At 39.8% G+C, this 25,579-nt stretch overlaps 1 protein-coding gene across 1 annotated transcript in view; it reads left to right on the forward strand.

Annotated features, from left to right (window-relative positions):
- Positions 1 to 228: 228 nt before the first annotated feature.
- The window catches only part of lck (LCK proto-oncogene, Src family tyrosine kinase), a 48,366-nt gene continuing 23,015 nt past the window's right edge, over positions 229 to 25,579 (forward strand). The window contains exons 1-8 of the mRNA XM_017707793.2: positions 229 to 409; positions 7,641 to 7,747; positions 10,997 to 11,063; positions 12,696 to 12,786; positions 13,699 to 13,800; positions 20,284 to 20,387; positions 20,606 to 20,755; positions 22,514 to 22,666. Coding sequence (XP_017563282.1) covers positions 7,646 to 7,747; positions 10,997 to 11,063; positions 12,696 to 12,786; positions 13,699 to 13,800; positions 20,284 to 20,387; positions 20,606 to 20,755; positions 22,514 to 22,666 — 769 coding nt within the window. The 5' untranslated portion in view covers positions 229 to 409; positions 7,641 to 7,645. The remainder of the gene's footprint in view (positions 410 to 7,640; positions 7,748 to 10,996; positions 11,064 to 12,695; positions 12,787 to 13,698; positions 13,801 to 20,283; positions 20,388 to 20,605; positions 20,756 to 22,513; positions 22,667 to 25,579) is intronic.

A 25,579-nucleotide genomic window follows, 5' to 3' on the forward strand; every position in this document is an offset into this window, starting at 1 on the left:
ATGTATGTATATATATATATATATATATATATATATATATATATATATATATATATGTGTGTGTGTGTGTGTGTGTGTGTGTGTGTGTGTGTGTGTGTGTGTATATTTATATATGTACGTTTGGCCGCATGTCCTGACAAGGTATAAAAACAAACCTAAGTGTGTGTCAGTGTGATGTGATCATGGTAAAGTGGAGGATGTAGAGGATGTGTTCTCGCTCACGGGGTTGTCACATGTGTGTGAGGAGCCAAAGCAGCGCCCCACCAGCCCTGAAGTGCCATTTCTTTCTCACTTTAAGAACTTTTTTGCAAAGTCCAAAGCTGTGGATATGAGGATGCTGACCAGTCTGGCCCACCCATGAAATCTGAGCGGCCTTCATTTGAGACCATCTGTGGCTGAACTACGACAGGTAGGACCTGAATTAGCGCAGACGTTCTGAGGGGCTGCGGAGGTGACTTGTTGAGGTCAAGTAAAGTGTGAATCAGTGTAGATAAATATGGTGTAGGAACTGAATCTGAATCTAAGAAACTTTGAAAAACATTGGCAAAACATTAGACTTGGGAGGCTTTACTAAGACAGATGGTCCGGAGCTGGATATTGCTTGGGCTGGGTTGATCGTGGCCAAGAATTTTGAAAAGTAATTTTTTTATATAGGTTTGGATGTCATGAGATATTTGTTTTTTAAACAATATAATTAAAACTAAAATCTATTTTAAAAAAGTAGGTTAACACTATATAAACAAGTGGCATTTTTGGATGTCTAAGCAGTCAGTTTGTTGGCCTAATTTCCATTCTTGGGGCACCGAAGGGCTTCACTATGGGCAGTAATGTCATTTCTGAAAAAAATTAAGATGGAAAAATCCATTTAAAAATTTTTAATTTATAAATAATAAATAAATTTGGAACAACTATAAGTGGAGGCCATTGTAATCTTGTCTCTCTCAAGAAAAGTCAAAGCAGCAGCAACCACCGAAACCAATAGATTTTGCTTCAAACGACACATTCTTTATAAAGGCTTTGAGCTAAATGCATTAAAACTAGCTTTGTTTTCCTACTAACATCTGTGGCTGCTTATCATGTTTGAAAGTTTAAACAGTATAAAGCAAACCTTTTTAACCCCTTAAACATCCAGGGCCCGCCAGCAGGCCCAAAGTTTTATTATACACTTCAATAAACTAAGAATAGCTCAGCCAGTTTGCACTGAAGTCCCTGCATTTAATAAATAATAAGACTTAATATGTAATAAGCCTGGAATGAGGAACGCAACCACATTATAATCAAAATAATTGTGGTTTTGATGTGAAATGCCCTGTTCTAGAGAAACGTACCGAGTCAGAATTGTTCACACTGGTGGTGATAGGAACCAGGCGTCCACCTCTAAAGGCTAAGTTATTACATGAAATGGTTATGAATACTCAGCCTGAAATCTGAGACATTGTTTTGTGATCGCTTTAAGAAGAGCTTTTGAAATAATTGAAATGAATGGCGGAAAGGTAGACGCAGGGCGTTGTATGACTACAGCAACATAAGGTTATTTTTCAGACTGACCCTCTAATTTATTTATTATCTAATTTATTATCGGTATTAAATATTAAAAACTCAGATGTGTAGTTTCACTCGTGGTTTTGACATTAAATAAACTGGCTATATTTGTGTTATACATATCGACCCCGGGTTCCCATCACCACCACTGTTAAGAAATCTCGATCGCTACAATGAATTTCACGTCAAACCACTCTCAACGGCATTATTTACATCTCAGCCGCTAAACGTTGCAGAAGTGGTGAAAAAAATGGTGGAATTATCCTTTAAGTGGTTCCTCACGGTACGATAAAATAAACATCCACGTTAGTCTTAGTCTTTCTAATGCGACCTGAAAAACTATCAGAACAGAACCTAACTGAAAAATTCTCTTTGATCTCTATAGACCTATTTAAGTGTGATCACACTAATGTCTTGATCTAATGTCTATGATCTGTACAGATGGAGTTGAGTGTCATTACTGGATATCAAAACAAAAAACTTAAATGAAAATGATAAATGTTCGCGAATGAATCCACCTGGCTCAATGTATCCTCTATGAAGTCTTCTCTGTACTCTTCAGAAGTTGAAAGAGGAGGGTGTGGTGTATATTTTAAGCGTCGATCAGCGATATGAAAACTGTCGTGCCACCATCTGGCAATCCTTTACTGCTTTTTTTGCAGATGGGTTGCTATAACATCGTTATCTGGGTCAAGGAACAGCGCCTGAGGGCATTAGCCGCCAGGCAATCCCAGTTCCGGTCTGACACCTTTAAGCCTTGCCATGAGTCAGCCTGTAACATTCCTAGCATGTGCCAAACACTGTTTTTTTGGTTTTTGAGTGAACGACTGGCCAGGGGATTTACTTTTAGCTGCTTAAGGTCTTCGGGGTGAACCGTTCAACCACTCAATGTGGAAATAAACACACCAGGTGGAAATGAGCAACAAAGAAATGCAGTTTCTGTCCAATTTGGGGCAAATTTCTCCAAATCACAGTGCGCTTTGGCTTTGCTTTGTTTAACCATCATAAGTTTAGCACAAGCCTTTATCGCTGGTGCTAATAAAAGCATGGCGTAATTTAAAAATAACCGTTTCTCACTCTTAGCTCATCCACACAAACTTTGATGAAACTGCATTAGTATTTGGACATAAAAAAGAGGAGATATTATCGTTTATATTTGCTGAAAAGTTATTGTTGACTCCACTCTTATTTTGTCAAAAGAAAACAAATACATTTTTGCGGTGTTTTTCATTTGTCGATATTAAAAATAAGCAAAACCACAGCCATAACTCTCTGACTGATGAAGGTGATGGTCTGTATTGCTATAGCAAAACAGAGAAAACTGAGAAAACCAGCTGCGATTTGCTACTCTAGACAATATGGAGTCTGCTCTATATCCACTCTTTCTCTGTATGGCAGTGGGATAGCTCTCAGTACGCATCACCCTCTTGGTGTCTCGGTACAAACTAACACAATAAAGGTTTTAAAAAGCAGAGAGAAGAGATCCTCTGTGAGTCCCAGTAGGACCCCAAAGATTAGCTTTGCTTTGGTTTTGCAAAAACAACACGCGCTCTATCACTGATACCGTACAAACAAGAACGAAACAAAGGGCCACACACAGTTCCGGATGCAAACACAAAGAACTTCCAAAAGCAATTGCAGCACCGGGAAGAGACAATACCTGAATTACAGAATTCCTTTATGCCGTTTGTCACACACTTTGGGATCTCAAGTGATTGCTAAGCTGCTCTTGAAAACCAACCGTGCAAAAAACCCCAAAACTATCAGCGTCAGTTTATTAGCCTTATCATGTGAACACAAATAGGTGCTGAATGCAGTGGCTTTATTGACAAATGTTGCACTTAAAATAGTCAACCTCAGAGCGCTGACCTCAGAGCGCTGACCTCAGAGCGCTGACCTCTTCTCTCCCAAGATGCTGGAGTGTTTCTTTTTGTTGTTTCTGATGAAACGCAGTAAGGACTGAGCTCGGTGGAAACTTTTGACTCTGTTTAGATGTCCTGCTCTGGTCTTGGGGCTGCAATCTCACTCGTCCCCTTGCTCCTTGAGTTTGGGAGGAGGTGGTGGGGGTTGAGGGGGGGGGGTCAGGATTTTCCTGACCCATCTGTGAAGTTTCTCACGAGTTTAGTTCACAGGGGCGGACGGACAGCCAAGCTTGCCCACACTGACCTCGATTATTGATCTATACGTACAGACCAGGAGACCTGGGTGAATATGGTACGCTACATGTATATCGCTGGTGTCGGAACAAAACCTTGTATTTCCATTTTTGTCGATTTTAAGGTTTTGACATAATTTAAAAACACCTTTTGCCCTTTACATTGTGTGTAAATTTCTTGATGGACAGACCAACAGAAATGGCCATAAATGACTTGGAAAGATGTCTGGTTCCATTGACTTTCATTAAAAGTAAAGAGAGTTTTTTCCTTCTCCTGTAAAGTTATCATTTTGGACATACAAGGTTTTGATCTGAAAGCAGTGATATATTTGTGTATATGTGTGTGTGCGCATATATATATATATATATATATATATATATGGAACTAGACATCTTTCCAAGTCATTATATATATATATATATAATGTCAGAACAAAAACATCTCCATTTATGTTTTTCAGTTTTTGATAAAATTGGAAAATGCCTGTTGCCCTTTATATTGTTTGTAACTTTCATGATGAATGCACCAAGAGAAATTACCCAAAATGACTTGGAAAAATGTCTGGTTCCATTGATTCCAAAATCATATAATTTTGGATATATATATATATATATATATATATATATATATATATAAATATAGTCACTATCAGTCACCATCACTGAGGGAAAATCCACCAATTTCCTGATAATTAAGTCATAAAGTCATTCAAAGCAGTTTGGTTGTGCTCTGATGTGTTGAAATGCTTCGTTCTGTCCAACTGTCCAAATTGTTCACAGTGGTGGTGATAGGAACCAGACATCTAAAGTGTTCAAATTCTTATGAAAGCTTGCTTTCTTAAAGCTGTTAGTTACAAATACGACGCCTGTCATCCGAGACACTGTTTTATGTCTATTTGAAACAAGGTTGTGGCCTAAACCATTTTGTGGCAAAATAGTGCTCAAAGACGCCATATTTTTACCACTATTTTACATCATCAACATCGCAAAACTCAGAAGATGCGCGTAGCTTGTGCTCCTTGGTGGTTTTGGATTGTAAATCAAATGGCTGTAATGTAGACATTGCAACCCCTGGTTCCTATCACCACCACTGTAAAGAAATCAGAGTCCGTAAGTGTCTCTAGAGCGGCGCGTTTCACATCAAAGCACTGTTTACATTTCAGTGGTTGGATTATACAGAGGTTGGATTAAAATAGGTATATGAAAAATGTGGGACCTTTTAGGAGAAGGGTATAACTTTAACAATGTTTGGGAATAGTATTCAATGTATGTTAATCTCTATTAGGTCTAAAATAGATACTAAAGCTAAAGTAAGAAGTGTGAGCAACAGCAAAGCAGCTCAGGGGCTGAACCAGCAGAGCCATAAGAAAATTAAACCTTGTTCAAAGCCAGTTGGAACTAAGTGTGAAGAAATAAAACTTCTGGAACATTTCTAACGATGTTCAATATTATAAAGTCGAATAAAAAAAACATTAATTTGTCTAATAAAGGTGGGAATTATAATATAGCACTGATATTTCTTGCACAGCACCTATCCCTTAAAAGGGGCATTCCACTGATTTTTTTCAAATATCTGCGTAATAAATGGTGCAGAGTGGTTTGGTGTGAAATGCGTCATTCTAGAGAAACTCACGGAGACAGAACCGTTCACAGTGGTGGTCATAGGAACCAGACGTCGGTAGAGTTTAAAGGCTCTGAACGCTCCCTCACAGAGTGCTATTGCATGATGCCTGAGATGTTGTTTTATGATCATTTTAAGATCAGATTTGCCCTTCAACATATTTTTTAACCATCAACATATTTGACCATCAGCAACATCAACAGTTTTCAGATGTTTCAGAAAGTAAATAAAATGGCTATATTTGTCTTGTAGACATCACAACCCCTGGTTCCTGTCACCACCGCTGTAAAAATAAAGCTTCTCTACAATTAATCCCTTCACAGCAAATGACTTTACACTTTTGCGAATGAGCTACGCCGAAATTTTGTAAAATTGGTGGAGTTGCCCTTTACCTTTTTAGGGGAAATGCAACTTTAACGTACATTACTTTACGCATGGATTTGTTTACATATCAACAACTGAATATGCAGAAATTCCCCTGTAAATGCATTAGCAGCAGTATATGAGCAGCAATGCAGCCTAGAATTCCCAGGATTACCCCCAATCTGAAGTCTGACCCCGTTTTCTACACGAACGGTCACAGCCGTGATCCTGTGTAATACATCCTTACTAACAGCACCACTTAATCTCAGCACAGCGCTGTTTTATTCTGGGTTTTCTTTGGGGGGGAATGCTGGAACATTTGGACTGCAGACAAACTGTCCACAAACAAGCGTCTACAAACAATGTCCATCCCTTATAGACTAAACTGAGGAAAGCCAGAGTGGACAAAGACGTTTAGGAGCCAAACTTGCTGTTGCAAATCTAGCACTGATTTGAATCTATCAGCTGTATCCAATGTGTGGTTTAGTCATTAAATCATTTTTGCCATTTTGTTATTTTCATTGATACAACATGTAACTTGAGTTAACATCGTTTGGCACATGTGACCATATTTCTTCACTCTTTAAAGGGCCAATATCCTACATTTTTCTTGTATTTTGTTTTTTTCTGCTGAAGTCCACTTACAATGTTTGTGTGGTTTTATGTCCCAATTCATGTTTATATGACTATTTTCTCAACCTCGCTTAGAATTAAACCGGCTGTTTTTTTGCTTTTGTGACATCACAAAAGTGGTGAATTCAAAATAGCCTGTCTTTGCAGTTTGGTTTCCATTTATGGACTGGGGAGTAAACTGTGTGTTCTGAAATTTTAGTAGTGTTTACATTGTGCATTAAACCCTTTAATTTAAAAAAACTTCATGATATGAGCTCTTTAAAGACCGATTTGTAACCCATGAAACTCTCGTACCTGTATAACTTACAGTATTTACTGAATAATTTACCGAGTAGTAAGCTTTAGAGAGAAATAACTGGACAACAATATGAAGTTTGAGGGGTTAATATATTTTCTAACATATTATTAATGCTATAAGCCACTGTAAACAGTGATAACGCTGTTCACAACAAAGAAGACGTTTCATGCAAAAGACAAAGGAAAACACTTTGAACTCTGTCTTTACCTGCTAATCTTGATTAAGTGGTAAAGTTTCAGCAGGATGAATGTAAAGCCTGAGGCCTTTGATTCAGACTGCGCAGAGTTGTTTTATACAGTGCTGTGCAAAAGTCAGAGACCGCCCTTCATTCAATCGCACGTCAGTGATGTTGAGGTCTGGACTCTGTGGTGGTCAGTCCATTGTTCTGAGAACACCAGCAGCTTCAAATGATTTTTCTTTTCTTAGTCAAATCATCTTGAACAGCTCCACATCCTTTCAGGCACATAGAGCCGCGTCGTCTTCTCACAGTGGAAGGATGGCTGTGGATGTTTTCAGACCTGGAGCAGCTCGATTTTCTCCTCTCTCCCAAAGATGGAAGCTTTAAATCGCTTCTGTTGGACCAAAACCTCGCATGTCCATTTTTGACGTTTTCCAGTGTTTGACATAATTTGAAAATGCCTGTTGGCCTTTACATTGTGTGTAAACTATAAGGTGAACAGGTCAAAAGAAACGGCCCAAAATGACACGGAAAAATGTCTGGTTCCATTAACTTACATTAGCCGTACAGTACGTTTTTTCCTTCTCCCGTAAAGTTATTATTTCGGAGATTCGAGGTTTTGGTCCGACGGCAGCGAAATGCTGTTTATCTGATGGGGATAGTTTTGGTGGTCTACCAGGTCTCGTAGGTGGCTGAGGAGTCATCTCCTCAGAAAATGAGTAGTTTGTACTTAATGCGCTGTTTTGAAAAATAAACACAGGCCCTCTGACTGTCGAATGGTACTGTATATACAGTAAAATACTCAGTTCAAGTCATCTTTTTCGTGTTTTCCTCCTCTATCCATTCTCAGACACCATGGGGAACTGTGGCTCTTACGACTCTGATGGTGAATTCTCCTACCACCCTGACGATGACATCTGCGAACACTGCAACTGCCCGATTCCTCCAGGCAACCAGGTGCTCAACGCTGCATTCCATCAGATGGTGAAACGAATTCATCTAAAAGAATTGATGTAGAAAAAGTTGTGTAAAACACAAAAAAGCAATTCTATTGTTTAGTAGAATGCAGTTTCATTTTAACTAGTAGAGGGGAAAAGAACCATGTCTGTTTACTGTAAAGCAAAACCATATCTGTGAGTTTGTCATCAGAATGATGACACACAAACCCACAATTAGGGAAAATTAACTGGAACAGCTGGTTTCACAAAAAAAAAAAGATCACTTTTCAAAAATGGTGATATTAATCAAAGTACATCACTAAAAATATGATTTTTAAATGTAAATGACATCAATTTAAGTGTTAATGGTTCCACTTCCACACTTGAAATGCCATTTTTGTTCATTAGTCGATAGTTATTGTCATTATATTGATTATATTGTGATCATTACATAATTCTGTAATTCTGTAAATCCATTATTATTATTATCGTTAGAAGTGTTATTTTCACTATTATTTTAACAATAAGAGCAAATGAGTAGCGTTCAACATTGAGTTGAACGCGCTGAAGACGGAAAGCTGTTCAGCTTAGCACGTTCAACTGAAATATAGCTGATGATCACTATAGCTAGCATGTAATGCTAATGCTAACTTGTATGTGAAACGTCATTGAGAACAAATTTGTGTTTCATGCTGAAAATCAATGTATTTGAGGTGAGATATGCTAAGGGCTTTTGCCCCATGTCTGGTGTGACGTCTTCCACTTCCACTTCAAAGAAACAGTCTAAACTTACATTTTCACTTCGGAGAAGTACCCCTCAACACCCCGCCCCCCCCCCGATCAAATATGTGTGCAACATATTATAACAGCACAGATCACAACTATCTGACGAGACGACTGACCCCAAAAAATGACCACAGATCCCAGAAATGCAGCGAGCCAGACGAGATTTCTGGATTACACCATAGCCATGCAGCTGATGTGTAGGAATGAAATGTTGCATCTGGTTGGCCCTCTTCCCCCCGACCTACCATCTCGTGATGCCTACAGTGCACAGCAGTTTACCTCCGCATCCACCCACTCTGTACACATCAAAGGTGAATTTTAGTGGGTTGACAGCACCATATTTCTAGAAATCTGTTGTGATCCAGGACTCTTTGTGCTGTGAAGAGGGCCTTAGACCGCTTGCTTACACGCTGCTTCTGTGGTCTCGCTTTGGAGCAGGCGGGAAGAGAAGAAAGAGCAGGTTGCATATCTCACAGTATAGGGGAACGGAAGAGGGGCGACGCTGAAACAAACCAAAAAAAAAAAAAAAACACGCATGCAAAACCGTTGTTGGTGGGAGAAAAACGAGAGATAGAGTCGCACATACTTCACTCCATTCACACGCCACTTCGTTTGGGGATTTCTGTAAAAGACGAGGGTAAAATGGTGAAAAAAGCCACCTGCCTTCTCCTCGTTTGAAAGAATATCTAGTCAAAAATATACATATATTCCCCTTATATATAGTTGACAATATAGTTGATCAGCCAAGACATCTTTGATATCTAAAGTTGGTTTCTTTCATTTCAGCCAACAAGCTATGGAAGTTTATAACTCAGTCGTGCTAACTAACTCAAACAGTATAGAATTGTTCATCTCTACTAGATTTCCAACAGACCCAGACCAGCATGGCTGGTCACCAGCCAAAGCAACATATGTAGTGTGTTTTTGACGCTGGTATGCTGGTCAACCAGCATGACCATGCTGGGTGATCAGCTAAACTGACAACAGACCAGCACTAAACCAGCAAAATCCAGCTAAGATCAGCAGGGTTTTCTCAGCAGAGCTGCTTCTGTGGTTTCTGACACTGTATGACAAAAGTATGTGTCATAGCTACCAACAGTGGTAAGAGTAGATGCTACCCTAAAGTCAGGCCTGGACTTTGTCTGTACTCGTATCCAATAGTTGACAGGAGCACAGGAGGCACACTCAATACACAGCCTTACAGCTTCTCCCCAAAACGAATGGAATACAGGTCAGTTACATTTGTCAGAGTGAATGAATGAGATGCCCACTGACTCGGAAAGAAACAGCACTGTTTGGTTACAAACCCAAATCCAGGACTACCCAGAGGCCGGTTGAGTATCTGTGTCCATTTCCCACCTTCACCTGAGCAGTGAAAGCAGGCAGATTTCAAACCATGGAAGCAGGCGTAGGAGCTTCTTTTGACCTTCTGCGGTCACATAATTTCTCACACTTACAATTCACACCTATATAGTGAAGCTATACAGTAGGTGGAGTCTGGCCTGCACTGAAACCTGATTAGACTCTCTCTCTCTTGTTAAGAGTGCTTGCTGTAAATAAGACTAAGTAGAATTCACGTTAACGTTGTCCTTTCTTCCCTTAAAGACTCTGTCCTCCAAAATGTTCACAGGCATGGTAGATAGCACTTTATTTATTTTTTAAAGTGTCCTTTAATTTCTAGTCATGACATGGGTCAACGGCCCACTCAGACCAGCTCGAGCCCCAGTTCGGAGCGCGTTACATAATCGATCGGGACGCCGCTTTGTCTTTGCAGTCCTCCACACTTCCTCAGCTTAATCAAGGCCGCTATTTGATTGCAGCAAAAAGGAGAATGCTTCTGATAGCAGATCAGATGGTAGGAAATGGCTCACGGCCCATAAACAGACTACAAGGGTCAAGTTTGTTTTGTTCTAGTGGAAACAGGGCTATTTTTTAACTGTTTGTGTTGCTTATGTTTCATAAGAGCTGCTGGAAAGAATAGTAGCTCCACATTCTCTCAAGGGAATGAGTGCTGGGCATAGGTCAGAGCTGCTTAGCATTAAGATCCATTAGACTGATAGAGAGAGAGAGTTTAAAATGATTCATGAGGGTTTTTACACTTCTGTGCGTTTGCGAAAAACAAAAACAGGCCCTCCTCGGGGATGGCACAGCCGTGGCAAATGTTTCATGCGCTGATTAAAATGAGTGATAGAGGGTAATGCTAAGATAATCACCCCCATTAGTTCATTTCATGTCGAAACTAGGACCCAACTTGTGCTGGATTCTTCATACGGTGCTTCAAACAGTCTGCGGTTTCGATGAATAGCTTCAGTTCTTCTGGTTTTACAATAGAACGATGAGTGCGATGATTATTGCGATGGTTCAGCTGGTGCGGAAAACCTCACACATCAAAAGCCACTCACTTTGCCCTACGTGAATAATTTGCACCTTTAACGACTGTTTCTTTCCTGATTCTCTTTTTTATTTTCTCTTTGTTTTTCAGATGTTTGATACCAAAGTTCCATTCTCAAACTCCAACTACACGCCTCCACCCACCTCACCGTTACCAGGTCAGACTTGCTCGCACATTAGGATTGTCTATTGCCCCTGTATACTTACATTGTGTATTCCTAACGGCTGGATCATGCGTGCATTCCAAAGGGGCTCTGAGTTATCAATGCTCATGATCAGACTTGCCCATCACACTAAGCTGCAGCTTATTTACTCAGCTTGGAGGGCCTTAAGATGGGTTAAGATGATTCACAGGGCCCATTTTTTCTCTAATTTTATTAAGTCCTTTAAAGTTCTTAAAAGGGGAATTCCACTGATTTTTTCCTTTTTTATTTACAGTGGTGTTTTGGTATTTATAGTGGTGGTTGATGATGGTAAAATAGTGTTAAATCTGAAAAAGTAAGTTTTCTTTGGGGACTATTTTGCCTTACAATGCCCTACATGTGTCATGATATCTTAGACAGCAGGCAACATATTGTGTAACCATTTCATGTAATAACATTATATTACATAGCTTAGAGGCATTACATTCTTCAGCCGTCTGGTTCTCATCACCCCCACTGTGGACATTCAACTGAACATTTTTGCCCCATGCTGTCATGATGATGTAAACGGTGTCATTCAGAGTGGTTTGATGTGAAGCAGTTCACTGTAGAGAAACTTACAGGCTCAGATTTCTTTACAGTGGTCGTGATAGGAACCAGGGCTCACAACCACAAATATAGCCATTTTATTTACTGTCCAAAACCACCAGTGAACCCACACGAGTCTTCTTCGTATGTAATGTCGATGCTAAAATAGTATAAAATCTGAAACAAATATGTTTTCTGGGGCTATTTTGCCTCACAATACCCTGCATGTACCCTTCTACTGTGAATGAATGAATGAATGAATTAATTAATTAAAATAAATTATGGATTAAGAAGACTTTTTAGGGCAAAAATGTATCACAAAAAGGTCTCAGACATCAGGCATATCGCTGTTGTTGGAACAAAACCTCCGAATCTCCAAAATGTTCACTTTAGAGGAGAAGCAAAAAAATCTACTTTCCTTTTAATGTAAGTCAATGGAACCAGACGTCTGTTCTTCATGAAAGTTACACCCAATGTAAAGGACAACGGGTTTTTTCAAATTAGGTCAGAAACTAAGAAACCAAAATGGTGATACGAGGTTTTCTTCCGACAGCAGCGATATTTAAAGTTATTTCATGAAATAACTTTCTTGATTAAGCTTTTAGAGGCATTAAACTCTTCAGACGTCTTGTTCCTATCACCACCACAGTTCTGACTCAGTACATTTCTCTAGAAAGGAGCATTTCACACCTAACCGCTCTGAATGACTTTGTTTACAGCGTAACTACTTAACTATGTGGTAAAATTGGAGTTTGAACTCTTTTTAACTGTCTCTGGCTGCAAAGCTTTAGCTAGGAAGCATTCAATAGAGATGCAACGGTTCACAAAATGCAACATTCAGGTCAAATTTATAGTGTCCTGATCTAATGCCACAGGCTAATATGTTAGCCCCAAAGCTATCCTGGATTAACGCTGTCCCTTTGATTTCCCTCTTTCACGTGTCTCTCCAGACTGGACTAGGCCTCTTTTAGAAGCCTCTCGCAAACAATACATCTTTAACGCTTTGTTTTACTGAGTTTTGTCAGTTAATGTGGTTGCTGGTGCCCATCTGTACCGCAGATAACTTGGTGGTGGCCTTGTACAGCTATATGCCGTCCCACAGCGACGACCTGGGCTTTGAGAAAGGAGAGAAGATGAAGATCCTGAACGCGTAAGTTAGTCTCTGCAGGCAGGAAGTGGAAAGTGTTTGGTGTTTTGAAAGTGCAGCTTGAAATGCTTGGAGGAGCAAACATCTCATCATATGAACTCTTCATCACTTCATATGGATGCACAATAGATCACTTTTACAGAAAGAGATTTTTTTTTTAATCAATGAAAGCCAAGAAAAGAGCAGAACAATAGTTTTTTTTTCTGACTAGTTAATGACTCATTATTACTATAAATAACATTAATAATTAGTGCCGATGTTTCCATCCTCCACCTACAGAGTTTCTTTCCATATCAGCTGACCCAGCAACAATCGAGTGATTCATTCCATCCGGTTTGCAAGAACCTAAGCTACTAAAAACAAAGCAGTTGGGGCTCCCAAGTGGTACAAGCATCTAAGCGGTGGCCTTATCATCAGGAGGTCACAAGTTCCATCCCTGGTGATGCTACAGGCACCCAGGGGAGCTCTCTCCCCTGATCACCCAAAGCAGTGCTAGCCAGTGCAGGTGGCTGTTACCTGATGTAATAAACCAATGACAGTGGGTCTCGGAGGAAGCCTGTGCTAACTTCTGCCCTCCTAGTGTTGGTAGTATGGTGTGATGAGGGGAGTCCTAACTAGTGGGTGGAATCGGACTTGTCTAAATTGGGGAAGAAATTGGAGAGAGGGGGAGAAAACAGGCAGAAGGAAACATCGTGTGCTAATATTTGTGACAATGCTACCTTAAGAATGATGACAAAGGCCACCCATCATTTTACCCCGTTGTTGTGATGTCAGTGCTCATCAGCACTTAAACCTTCCAGCCTTAAAAAGGATTATTTTCACAGATTTTGTTTTTGAGCGTATTTGTTCATTCACTGTAAGGCCCTGTGTTCACGCACCTCCAACTACTAACTGTGCTGTGCTGTTTTGCCTCAGAGATGATCCAGAATGGTACATGGCAGAGTCTCTGTCCACGGGACAGAGGGGCTACATCCCGCGCAACTTTGTGGGCAAACTCAACAGCATGGAGACAGAACCGTGAGTGAAGCACCGCACACACACACACACACACACACACACACACACACACCTACACACACACACACTGTAAAACCTGATGCTTCAACTTCACAAATAAAGTAACCAGGCTGCATCCAAACTTTGAGTTCATTGAACATCAAATAATAGTTAAACAGAATGTTTAGCTGTGTTAACGTACTGATATAAAAGGGGTTGGTGATAAATATAATATCGCAATACTTCAAGACGTTTTCACAATAAACGATATAACACAATTTTTTTTCTGACATCTAATGAGTTCGAACAAATAAGAGTGCCACATCAAAAAAATACCATGAATACACTTATGTGCATTCAGTGTTTCAGATACTTTGCGCAGTGAATCCAATAAAACAGGACTAATTAAGCTTTCTTTGTAATCAAATCTCCATGGAAGTGTTCCTTCAGTAGTGATTTGATCATGTTATGACGTAGTTTATTACAATAACAATAAATATTGTCCTATTATCAGGCCTAATGTAATGGACATTCCACAGTCGGGGGAATGCAACACTTAAATTTAATAAATTAAAATTTTATATATATATATATATATATATATATATATATATAAAAAATTGTAAAACATGTTTTTAGTCATTTCAAAACCGTAACCCATATCTCATTTTGCAGACTTTTTTGCTGAATAACGAGCAAAAGGGCTGAGTTTTTAATACAGAGTTAGCAACTACACAAAATGCCAACTACAACCAAGATGGTTAACTGCCATCCATATTAAGGAATGATGTTAAAGATGTTCTGCTGATTTACTAAACAGTCTGATCCAAGTACCAGTGCTAAACTCACAATATCTCTGAAAATAAATGAAAAAGAACGAGAACTTCAGAAAATCAGATGCAAATCCCTGTTGAACGACTCATTAAGAAGGACGTCTTAAGCACAAGATGTTAAATGGATTCAAATGGATTTGTGTATTAATGAGAAGAATTTTTAATTTATCTCATGTTACAGTGGGCTGTTATTTACGATAGGCATGATTGTGTGACACTGTACCCATGTTTAATATGTATTTACATTCATATACCTTCATATGCAAAAGTTTGGGTGCCCCTGAACATATTCCACATTTTTGGGGAGTGAAAATAGCTTAACACATGCTCTACAGAGAGCACATTTCTGCACACTTTAATGTCTATTTGCTTAATTTAACATGAAATAATCAAATATAATGTGGCCTAAAAGCAAGTCGCATTTCATATTGTGCTTTATCTTTTGTCCAATGTGTTATGCGCAGCTAATAAATAGAAACTGTCTGCTGCAAATTGACATAGAGGATCTGTTAACACATTTTCACTTAGAAAACACATGTAGCATGTAACATACGACATGTGCTTGGAAATGTAATATCGGTGGGACTCAAATGGCTTTTGTGGATCGTCACTTTTATTGTATAAATAGAATTACTTTTTTTTTTTTTTTTACAGTGCTCACATATGCGCCACACACACATGCTCAAACACGCCCACTCACACTTAAAGACCATCTTCCTGCAATGCATACAACAGGTTTTGTCTGCAAAAAGGAACAAGTGCAACCAAAGCGAGAGCAAAAAGCCGCCACCACAACACATCTCAGCTGCGCCAAGCCTGAGCCTACCGCACTGACGCTCAGCACAGCAGCCTGGCCACGTTTCAGGCCTAAATGGTGGAAGCGAGCAATGATTTTACTTATCATTTCAGAAGCGCTGTACAACGAAGTCAAACTGGCAGCACAGCGTAACATTATTATTCTCTTCCACAGAGTGAAAAGCCTTCACGAGCTTTGTTTAAGACAGTACAGTCCTGTCAATACAGTGCAGTTTCTTCTTATGTACAGTCTCTTATATTACACCTGATTTGGTTAATCTAGACTGCAGTAGCACCACAGAGGCAAAAGTTTGGGCATACCTGCTCAAGTGAAGTTTTGTTGATTTTCTAAGTGAAAATAGTTTCACACATCCAGCACACTTCTGCACATTTTCATTCACAGTTACTGTTTACTCACCAGATTAAACTCATTGGATGGGGAAAAAATAAAACCTGAAATGAGGCTTGTGTAAATATTATGGCACATTTTCAATTTGATGCTCTAACCTTTTTCCAATATGTTAAACCTGGCTAAGAAATACAAGTTCTGCTCTAAAAAGGGCTGAAAAATGGCATTAACTCTTAAAAAAATAGTCTTCAAGGGCTCTTTAGTACTGGAATTGGTTCTGTACAGAACAATGTCATAAATGTCCAATACCCACCAGCAAGCCCATAGTTGCACTACACACTTTTATAATGTTTGCACTAAAGTCCCTGTAGTTACTGAACAATAAGCCTTAGTATGTAATAAGCCCGATATTTTAAGGGGTTAAATGATTCTTTGCATGGTGAAATGGTTCTTCAGATTGACGGAGAAGGTGCTGTATATGGTTCTTTATTTAAAATTGGTTCTCTATAGCTCCAAAAAGCGTTCTTTGTTGATGCAAGCTTGACATCTTAACAGCAGTAGAACCCTTTTTAGTGCTGTATTGAACCATTTTCAAAAAAGGTTCTTTATGGAACCAGAACACATTCTCCATCAATCTGGAGAACCATTTCGCCATGCAGAGAATAATTTAAGCATTAAATGGTTCCAGAGAACCATTCCCTTCACTAAAAACTCTTGAAAAAGCCATTTTTAAGACATTTAAGTTGCCTGTGGAGGACGTGTTGACTTATTGTCACTTAGGAAATCAACAAAATATGTAATTTGATGAGGGGCATTCAAACCTTTACATACGACTGTATTTAATGCATGTTTCGTGAGTTTCTTCAGTGCATGGTAGTAGTATAAGGGAAGACTGAGGGAGAGAACTCTGAGAATTGAGATAGTAAACTAGTAACTAGTAAAAAGACCATTTCTAAACCATTTCTAAATGGCCTGTCGACAGCCCTACATCAGCCCTAGAGCAGGACAGTAATGTGGGGGTGACTCATGGCCCCCTCACAAGGAGAACTGGGAAATACCCCGGGGGAATCTCTATTGCCGTGGGCTTCTCAAGGCCTCCCTCACTGATAGTGGAAAGAAATGAAGGTACCCCAGTGATGGAAAAAGTGTGACGTAAACATACGTTCAACCAAACAAAGGCACAGAGCTCCTCTGTGAATATGAGAGCACATATCACTTTGAACTGAAAGTGATCACTGCGGTGATGGAACAAGTGACACACTTCTATTCTTCTTTTCACTTTTTAGTGGCTTTTTTTTTTTTTTGGTTTTCACAATGGAAACGCAAACTCAAAAAGTGCTTGGCCCCTTACGTTGTATTAGCCAAATACAGTCGAATGGAATGGAAACAAAGAATGAATGAAGAGAAGTCACTGCAGCACATAGACGTTAACAACACTTTTAAGGTCCTCTAAATATGAAAGTATGCCATCAAACTTGCATTGGTCAAAGACCAATGGGCCAAAATTTATTTTTCAATATATTATTTTACTAGGTCAGGAGAATTAAATGCCTGACCAGAAGAGATGTAGATGCCAACTTTGAGAGTAGGTCCAAATTCTAGAGTTATTAGTTAAAGTTCTTCCTGAAAGCCTGACATCTTAGGCCCTATTCAACATTTGTGTTACCTTAGGAGGCATTATAATCTGAGTGATATGAAATCTGCAATATACAGTATATAGTTTTTACAAGCTTAACCATAATAAATGTAGATTGAATGGCCTTTTGTATTTGCCAAAACCCCGAGCTCCTCCAGCATTACTACCTCACACTAATGGATTAACAAAACCTGCTAATACACATGTTCTTCTGCTGTGTTGTTATTGTTATTGAATGCAGTGCTATTCATGTAATGCTGATGTGAACATCCAAGCTGGGATTCTTAAAGCTGGGTTATCACTGGGAGTTTGGAGGATATAAACACATACTTTATCCTGTATGACAGGGGTACACAGTACATCACATAACACAGTACAATGTGATTTCCCTGCTCTGGCACACCCAGTATACCTGATAATTAGCCGATGATTTGAGCAAGAAAATCATCAAACTGTGCAGGAATCTGGCCTGTCAGGGCTGAAGTTCCCCACCCCCGCTGTATACAATAAGCCCTTGTAGTTAACAGATTTAAATAATAAAATAAGAAATGAAGTATTGACAACTGGGTCTCCTTGTGGGTCACATCCAGCATTCTTTGTGGAGCTCATACCACATGCATTTATGACACAGGAGCAGGCTAGATGCTGTTGCTGGAATCAGTACATTTACAGTCCTTAAGGGGCTTCATCTTAGCCACAATAACACCACCTGTGCCTGACAAACAATTTGGGTTACATCCACCACACCCGGTCCACTCCTGTGGCATCATCCCATGTGGTTTGCTGTCACAATTCAATGTGTCCCAGGTTGGGGCTAACTCACATTGGGGATAGCAGTGAGTTTCAATCAGCCACAGGTAGCTTTCAGCCTTCAGCTAACTTATTTTCATTCGTGAAGGGGGGCGGTTACCTGTTGAGTCTGAAACCCAACGTTAATAACAAGCAAAATAACAGAATCAACAGTATCACAGTTCACAATTGTGGTACATAATAGAATACATGTATTAAAGACATTAACAGGACATGAGGAGGGAAAAAAATCCACAGACGCAAGAACTGCTCAGGGGTTTTCCACTGAGAGCTGTATTATGACAGTGTTGAACTATGCATTTCGGCAGCTGTGCCTACACCTAAGCCCAACCCTGCTGTCAACCTCAGTAACCAAAGGAAATCATTTGGTTCTTTGTTTTACGACCAGCACAATAGCAGAAATTTGGTTTTCTATCATTGTTGGGAAAGTTTTTTTCTTTAGCTTTTTTTTTTTGCCTGCCATGGGTGTTTAAACGGTAACTCTTAAAAAACTCGAAATGTTCTTTAGTGAAGGCAACAGTGCTGGACAGTAACTGAGGAAATGTAATGTTAGTGTTGTTAGTGTACTTAAGTATTTTTTTGTGTATCTGTACTGAAGTTTCTCCATTCTGGGCGACTTTTTCCTTTCACTCCACTACATTTCAGAGTCTAATATCCGACTTTTTCTCCTACATTTTGAGAAATCTGTTGTTCCTTTTGGTTTCTGTGTGTATAAAAACGTAACATGTCAAAACGAAAGAAGCGCAAAGCCAGAGCACCAATCAGGGCCCAGCGGTCACTTTGTTTAGAGCTGGTTTTGACCTGTTGGTCATACCGACCCAGTGCAGCACACGGTTCAACGTCAGCGCAGCAGCGTAAAACTTTGGGAGAGTCTGTTCAACATAAATGATGAACTAACCTAACTTTGTGTAAATAGAGCACAATATAGAAATATGTCCACATATGCAGTCGAGACTGACGTGGCTTTTTTCTGAATTTCTACAAACACCATTTCATTTTATAGTAAATGAGTTTGGGCTGGTTTATGTTTATGAACAGACGCCTACAGATCAACATAGTAAAGGAGCTCATCTGTGATCCTGAGTTTAAAGCCAGTTTTTATTCAACTTAAACTTGGAACTAAGTTGTAAATAAATCTGAAACTGAAACTTTGCTTGTGTGTAAAAAGTGATTTCAGAGCCACTCGGTTCTCCCTGATGGAAACTGTTTACCTTCAGTGTTTTGTGCTTCTGATCATTTTAATAGACGTCAGCGTCACTAATTAATGACGTTCTATTAAAAGACTGGTTTACCAAGAGAGACGCTGGAGGACTTTCACCTGAAATGAGTTCATGAAGCCAGTCTGGTTATAAAAATGATAACAGGACCAGATCAGAGCCAGAATTACTCTTTTAGTACTTTTACTTTATACTTAAGTACATTTGAAGGTAAATACTTTAGTACTTTTACTCAAGTGGAGGTCTAAAGGGAGGAACTTCTACTTTTACTGGAGGAATATTTTACCTTTGGTGTCTCTACTTTAAGTCAAGTACATGATTTGTGTACTTCGTCCAGCTCTGGAAGGCAATGCTTCTGTTCAGAACTATGACTTCTGTGTATGACCACGTAATGGTGAAATGGCTCTTCAGCTTGATGGAGAATGAGTTGTATATGATTCTAAATGGCACCAAAAAGGTTCCCCTGTTGTTGCATACTTGATATCATAAGATCAGCAGAACCCACTTTGGTGCTAAATAGAACCATCTCCAACAATCTGAAGAACCATTTTTTTAAGCAAAGAACCAATTAAATATCAAATGGTTCTATGTCGGACTCATGGTTCTAAATAGATTGCTTTTGGTTTTTTAATTAACCTTTATTTAGCCATGAAGTTAAAGATTAAAATCCCTTTTTCGAGGGAGATCTGGCCAAGATAGCACACCATTTACAGTTACAGGAAATTGAGCATAACAACCACCTTTTTTAGTTAAACTATGCACAAGACATCAAGCATGAAAAGCATAGAAGTTGCAGAATCAGTGACAGTACACATGCATGCGGTATCAGCATATTAATGAAAGCGATGTGGTTTTATGTTGCAGCTGGTTCTTTAAGAACCTCTCCAGAAACGATGCCATGAGGCACCTGCTGGCCCCGGGAAACACGCAAGGCTCCTTCCTGATCCGAGAGAGTGAGACCACACCAGGTAAGTGAGACACAAACACACCACTGTGTACCCTCTGAGCAACAATTCTGAAATCGAAAGGTCCAATCAGGAATCAGGAAAGACTCACACAGGTCATATAGGCTTTAAAACCCTGCAACCCTGACTGGCACTATTCATGTGCATGTTCACTAAAGCCAATTTACCTCCATTGTACCGAATGACACAGTGATCTAAGGTGTGGCTCTTCTGTTCCACAGGAAGTTTCTCTCTGTCTGTGCGCGATTTGGACCACACGCAGGGTGACGTCATCAAGCACTACAGAATCCGTAACCTGGACGCCGGCGGCTTCTACATCACCAGCAAAATCTCCTTCACCTCACTGTCTGAGCTGGTCAGACATTACTCCCGTACGTGGCAAGCAGCACCAAACACTCAAAGCACCAACACAAAAGCAGTCTAGACTGAAAGTGCAGATATTCTGTGACAAGATTCAGTCCTGGGCTGAATCTTATGTATCCCTTCTAAGAGTGATACTTATTTAATCCCACAAACGGGGAAATTCCACCTCCGCATTTAACCCATCTGTGAAGTGAAACACAACATACTCACACACACACTAGGGGGCAGTGTGCACACTTGCCTGGAGCGGTGGGCAGCCCTATGCACGGCGCCCGGGGAGCAATTGGGGGTTAGGCGTCTTGCTCAAGGACACCTCAGTCATGGACTGTCGGTGCTGGGGATTGAACCAGCAACCTTCCAGTGACAGGGCCAGTTCCCTAACCTCCAGCCCATGACTGCCCCCACGACTACACCGAATTTTCATAATTCTGTCATTGAAATGTAAACAAAGTCATTCAAAGTGGCTTGGTGTTAAATACTTCATTGTACAGAAACTTACTGACTTCTTTACAGTGGCAGTGATAGGAACCAGGGGTCGTGACATCTAAGGTATCTAATATATCTAATATATAATGTATTATTATAGCAAATACAGCCATTTTAGTTTCTATCCAAAATGAAAAGTAAACATCGATATTACTGTTGTAATGTTGATGATAAATGACTGATCATTATGATTAGAGACTAAAAAATGCTTTCTTTGGAGACTATTTTGCTTTGCAACTCCCTGCATGTACATCACCACAATGAACATATTTTAAAAATATATATTTTGGAACAACACCTTTTCTCAAAATGACTGTAAAACAATGCCTTACACACATATTCTTAACCCTTTCATGTAATAGCTTTCTGTGAGGGAGCTTTTAGAGGCAGAAGATGTCTGGTTCTCATCACCACTACTGGGAACGTTCCTCTAGAATAGGAGTGCAATATTGCAATGTTTTGTGTTATTGGGATAAATTATGTTACAATATGTTTTCTTTCATATAAAGTGAGCTGTTTAAGCCAGTTTAATTGGATTGAGTGCAGTGCAGTTTGGAGGATTATTAGTATTATTATTATTATGCTTGAAATTTCACCTCGGTAATCTAACCCATCCGTGAAGTGAAACACCACATACACACTAGTGAAGACACACACCAGGGGGCAGTGAGCACACTTGCCCGGAGTGGTAGGCAGCCCTATCCATGGCGCCCGGAGAGCAGTTGGGGGTTAGGTGTCTTGCTCAAGGACACCTCAGTCATATACTGTTGGCTCTGGGGATCCAACCAGCAGCCTTTTGATCAGAGGGCAGGTTCATGATGTGATATTTTTGCCATACCACCCATCTCTACTCTAGAATAGTGCCTTTCACATTAATACCACTCCGAATGACTTTGTTTACATCGCAGCGGTTTAAAAATGCAGAAATATTTTTTAAAAATGATGGAATTATTTAAAGATTTTCTTTATTGTGCCAAAATGTTACATACGGTGGTGGTATTGGTCAAATATATCACCTTTTTATGTATAATTGTGCGCTTTTCAGGGGGTTTTCAAGAAACTTAATGGGTAAGCATACGCAAACTACACCTCTGCATTGAGCTACAGTCATAAAAGAAGCGAAACACCTCTGTCAGTTTCCCGTCAGCTGAACCTTATACCTGTTCACATGACGAAGATGTCATGGGTGTGTGATGCTTCCTTTGCCACCTAAGCTCTTTTTTCCATAACTCAGTATTCTCTTATCTCTGTTTCCTCCCCCTCTCTCTTCCACTCTGAAGGAGATGCTGACGGCCTGTGCACGCGGCTGATGAAGCCATGTCAGACGCGAATGCCCCAGAAGCCGTGGTGGCAGGATGAGTGGGAGGTGCCACGAGAGTCTCTCAAGCTGGAGAGGAGGCTGGGCCAGGGCCAGTTCGGGGAGGTGTGGATGGGTGAGTACGGTTCGCTTCAAAACGTGTTGCACCACTAAACTTGGATGATAATGTCAACTCATAAAAAACGATTATCATCTGCAGAACTCTCACGGTAAACAATATCATCGTGAGCTTCTCAGAGCATTTACCTTGTCCCTGATGGTGGTAGAATTACTAGCTGGGCTCTCTTTTACTATTACCCAATCATTTATAATATATTCTGCAAGTACACTGTTAAATTCCACCAATTTCCAAATGTCTGCATAATTCAACTGGTGAGATTCTAACAAAGTCATTCAGAGGAGTCTTATCAACTTTTACCGTTGTAATGGTATAATAGGAACCAGGGGTAAAGAAGACAGGAACCATACGTCTGAAGAGTTCAACGCCTCTAAAAGCTCAAACACATAGAGTTATTACCTAAAATGCTTATGAATATCGTGACTGATGCCTGTGACATTGTTTCAGAGAAGGATTTGGCCTGAAACATTTATTTAAATCATTTAAATTAATGGCAGAGAGGTACTTGAAGAGCGAGGTGCTGCAAAATAGACCCCAAAGAATACTTATTTTTTCAGACTTATGGCTTTCAGTATTATATATGTAAACTCAGGTTCTGGGTACTAAATGAAATGGCTATATTTGTGTGGTAGACCTTGTGACCCCTGGTTCCCATCACCACCACTGTTCAAAAATCAGTAGGTTTCTCTACAGTGAAGGATTTCACATCAAACCACTCCAAATGACTTCACATCTCAACCACTGAATTAGGCAGAAATTTAGAAAAAAAATCCCCTTTGAGTAATAGATTCACTCATATGGACAAAAATGGACAAAAGCACTGATACAACTCATGCTTTAGGAAGGATGCTGCAGCAGTATGTCTGGTGGGTGGGGGCTAGGGTGCCACTGACCTCCTCAGAAATGTGGTTTGATTGGACAGTAAGTGCATACCCCCCCCTACTGAAGTTGGGAGCTGATTGGTTACTAGTTTGTCAATCCTGGATAGGGTTGGGTATCAATTGTTGTTTTTGTTTTATGAAAGTGACTCATTTTGATTCTTTTTATGCATTTATCCTCAAACCGCATGACTCTTAGCTACCAGAAGTGGCGCCACATGGCCTACAAAGCAGCAAGTTCCTGCAATGCTGTGTTTTTGCTCTGTTGTTTTGTGCATCTTTCTACTGGCATGATGCTCAAACAAGATTCCTGTCTTCAGACGAGATTCTGAACTTTATATTTTTGTCCTTAAGCGTTATAAAGTCATTTTATGCTTCATAACATCAACAGTTTAGTCATAAAATCATATTATAAACTGCTTGGGCCTAACCGTCAGGAACACCCAGCAGCTCAAAAGTGCAGACCGCTCCTTCATTCAAGCCTGGGCCACATTCAGCCCAAATCTGATGACTGAAAAGTCATGTATACAATAGAGCAGATGTACAATTCATAGTGAAATCTTTGGCCTAATCTGGCTCCTGGCAGACAGCCTGTCTGTGTGTTCATATGAACAATGCTCTTTCAATTGCGTGTGTCCATCCAAACGCCTCCATTGCGTTTGTCTGGTAGTGAATTGACTGTATGGATGTCAGCTGCGGAAACCAAACCAGTCAGAACTGAATGAATCAGCCACAGTGGTGGAGAAACATGTCTTAGCCTGAACTTCCTCTTTGACCACAAAGCCACAGTCAGCACTCGCCACACCTGGGAAGTCAGGAGGGCACTTCTGAAAAGCGGGATTTCCCAAAAAACCAGATACCTTGAACTCAAAAGTCAAAGATGATCCCTTATTCTGTGAATGTGTCTTATCTAGCAATTCAGCAGTTCATCCTTGACCTTGGGCTCACAGTGGCTGGTTAAGCAGCAGATTTACTAAGGCTGCATTCCGCCTGCAGGTAAAAATGGCCCAGATTTGATTTACTGGCCAGACCCGATTTCTTGTTTGTCGACATTATCTCTATTTTACATCAGACTGAAGAGCACTGGTCCGCCACCCTTTCACGCTTAATCAAACTTTAATGAATGCGAACTAAAATCGGAGGATAAATAGCAACAAAACTGGACAAAGTTGACAGAAAAAGAGAGATTTTTGAATTTCGGTGCTTGTTTCACTTGTTAAAGCTGACCAAGTAGAGAAAGAAAGGTCAGTTTCTTTCGTGCCCTTGTTGTGAAGAAGAATAATAGTAAAGAGTGCACAACTCAGTGTCGCAACAGCAATATATACTGGAACGTAATCTGTGTGAAGCTTTTTTTATTTAACCAGGATGTCCCTTGAGACTAAAAGCTCTTTTTTGAGGGACACCTGGCCAAGACAGCACCCAGTTTCCAGTTACAAGAATGATAAAATCAAGCAGAATAAAACAGACGTGGGACAACTGAAATAGAGCAACAGACACACAACACAAAACACAAAATCCAAGGAAGAGCAATCACACTCTTCAGTTATATGATTTTTATCAAAGCTTTAAACTCACTAAAGTAAACAAACTTATTAAGATGTGGTATTTTCTGAAAGTTACTTTATGACTAAGATGCAAAATAGGAGAAAGATCTAATCTTGGGCCTTCTAGAGGCATGAGAATCATAGCAACTGCTGATACATAATAAAAAAAATTGCTCAGATAAAGAAAGAAGTTCACGCTGCAAGGCTTCATAAATGAAAATGCACCAGTGCTGCTGCCTCCTTAAGCATAATAAAGGCCAAGAAACCAGATCATAAAGTGCACAGTGATGTGTATGGGACAATGAGTTGGATATGAAATGTGAGACACAAAGCAGTGAAGTACAGAGGAGTCAGCATGTATGTAAATAATATATATATATATATATATATATATATATATATATATCCCTGCAGCCTAAAAAACAGAGCTTGTGCAAGTGTCTTCCGAGGTGCTAAATTCAGGCAGGTCCTATTAGGATAATAATAAA

Source organism: Pygocentrus nattereri, chromosome 10 (assembly GCF_015220715.1).
Source record: "Pygocentrus nattereri isolate fPygNat1 chromosome 10, fPygNat1.pri, whole genome shotgun sequence".
NCBI lineage: Eukaryota > Metazoa > Chordata > Actinopteri > Characiformes > Serrasalmidae > Pygocentrus > Pygocentrus nattereri.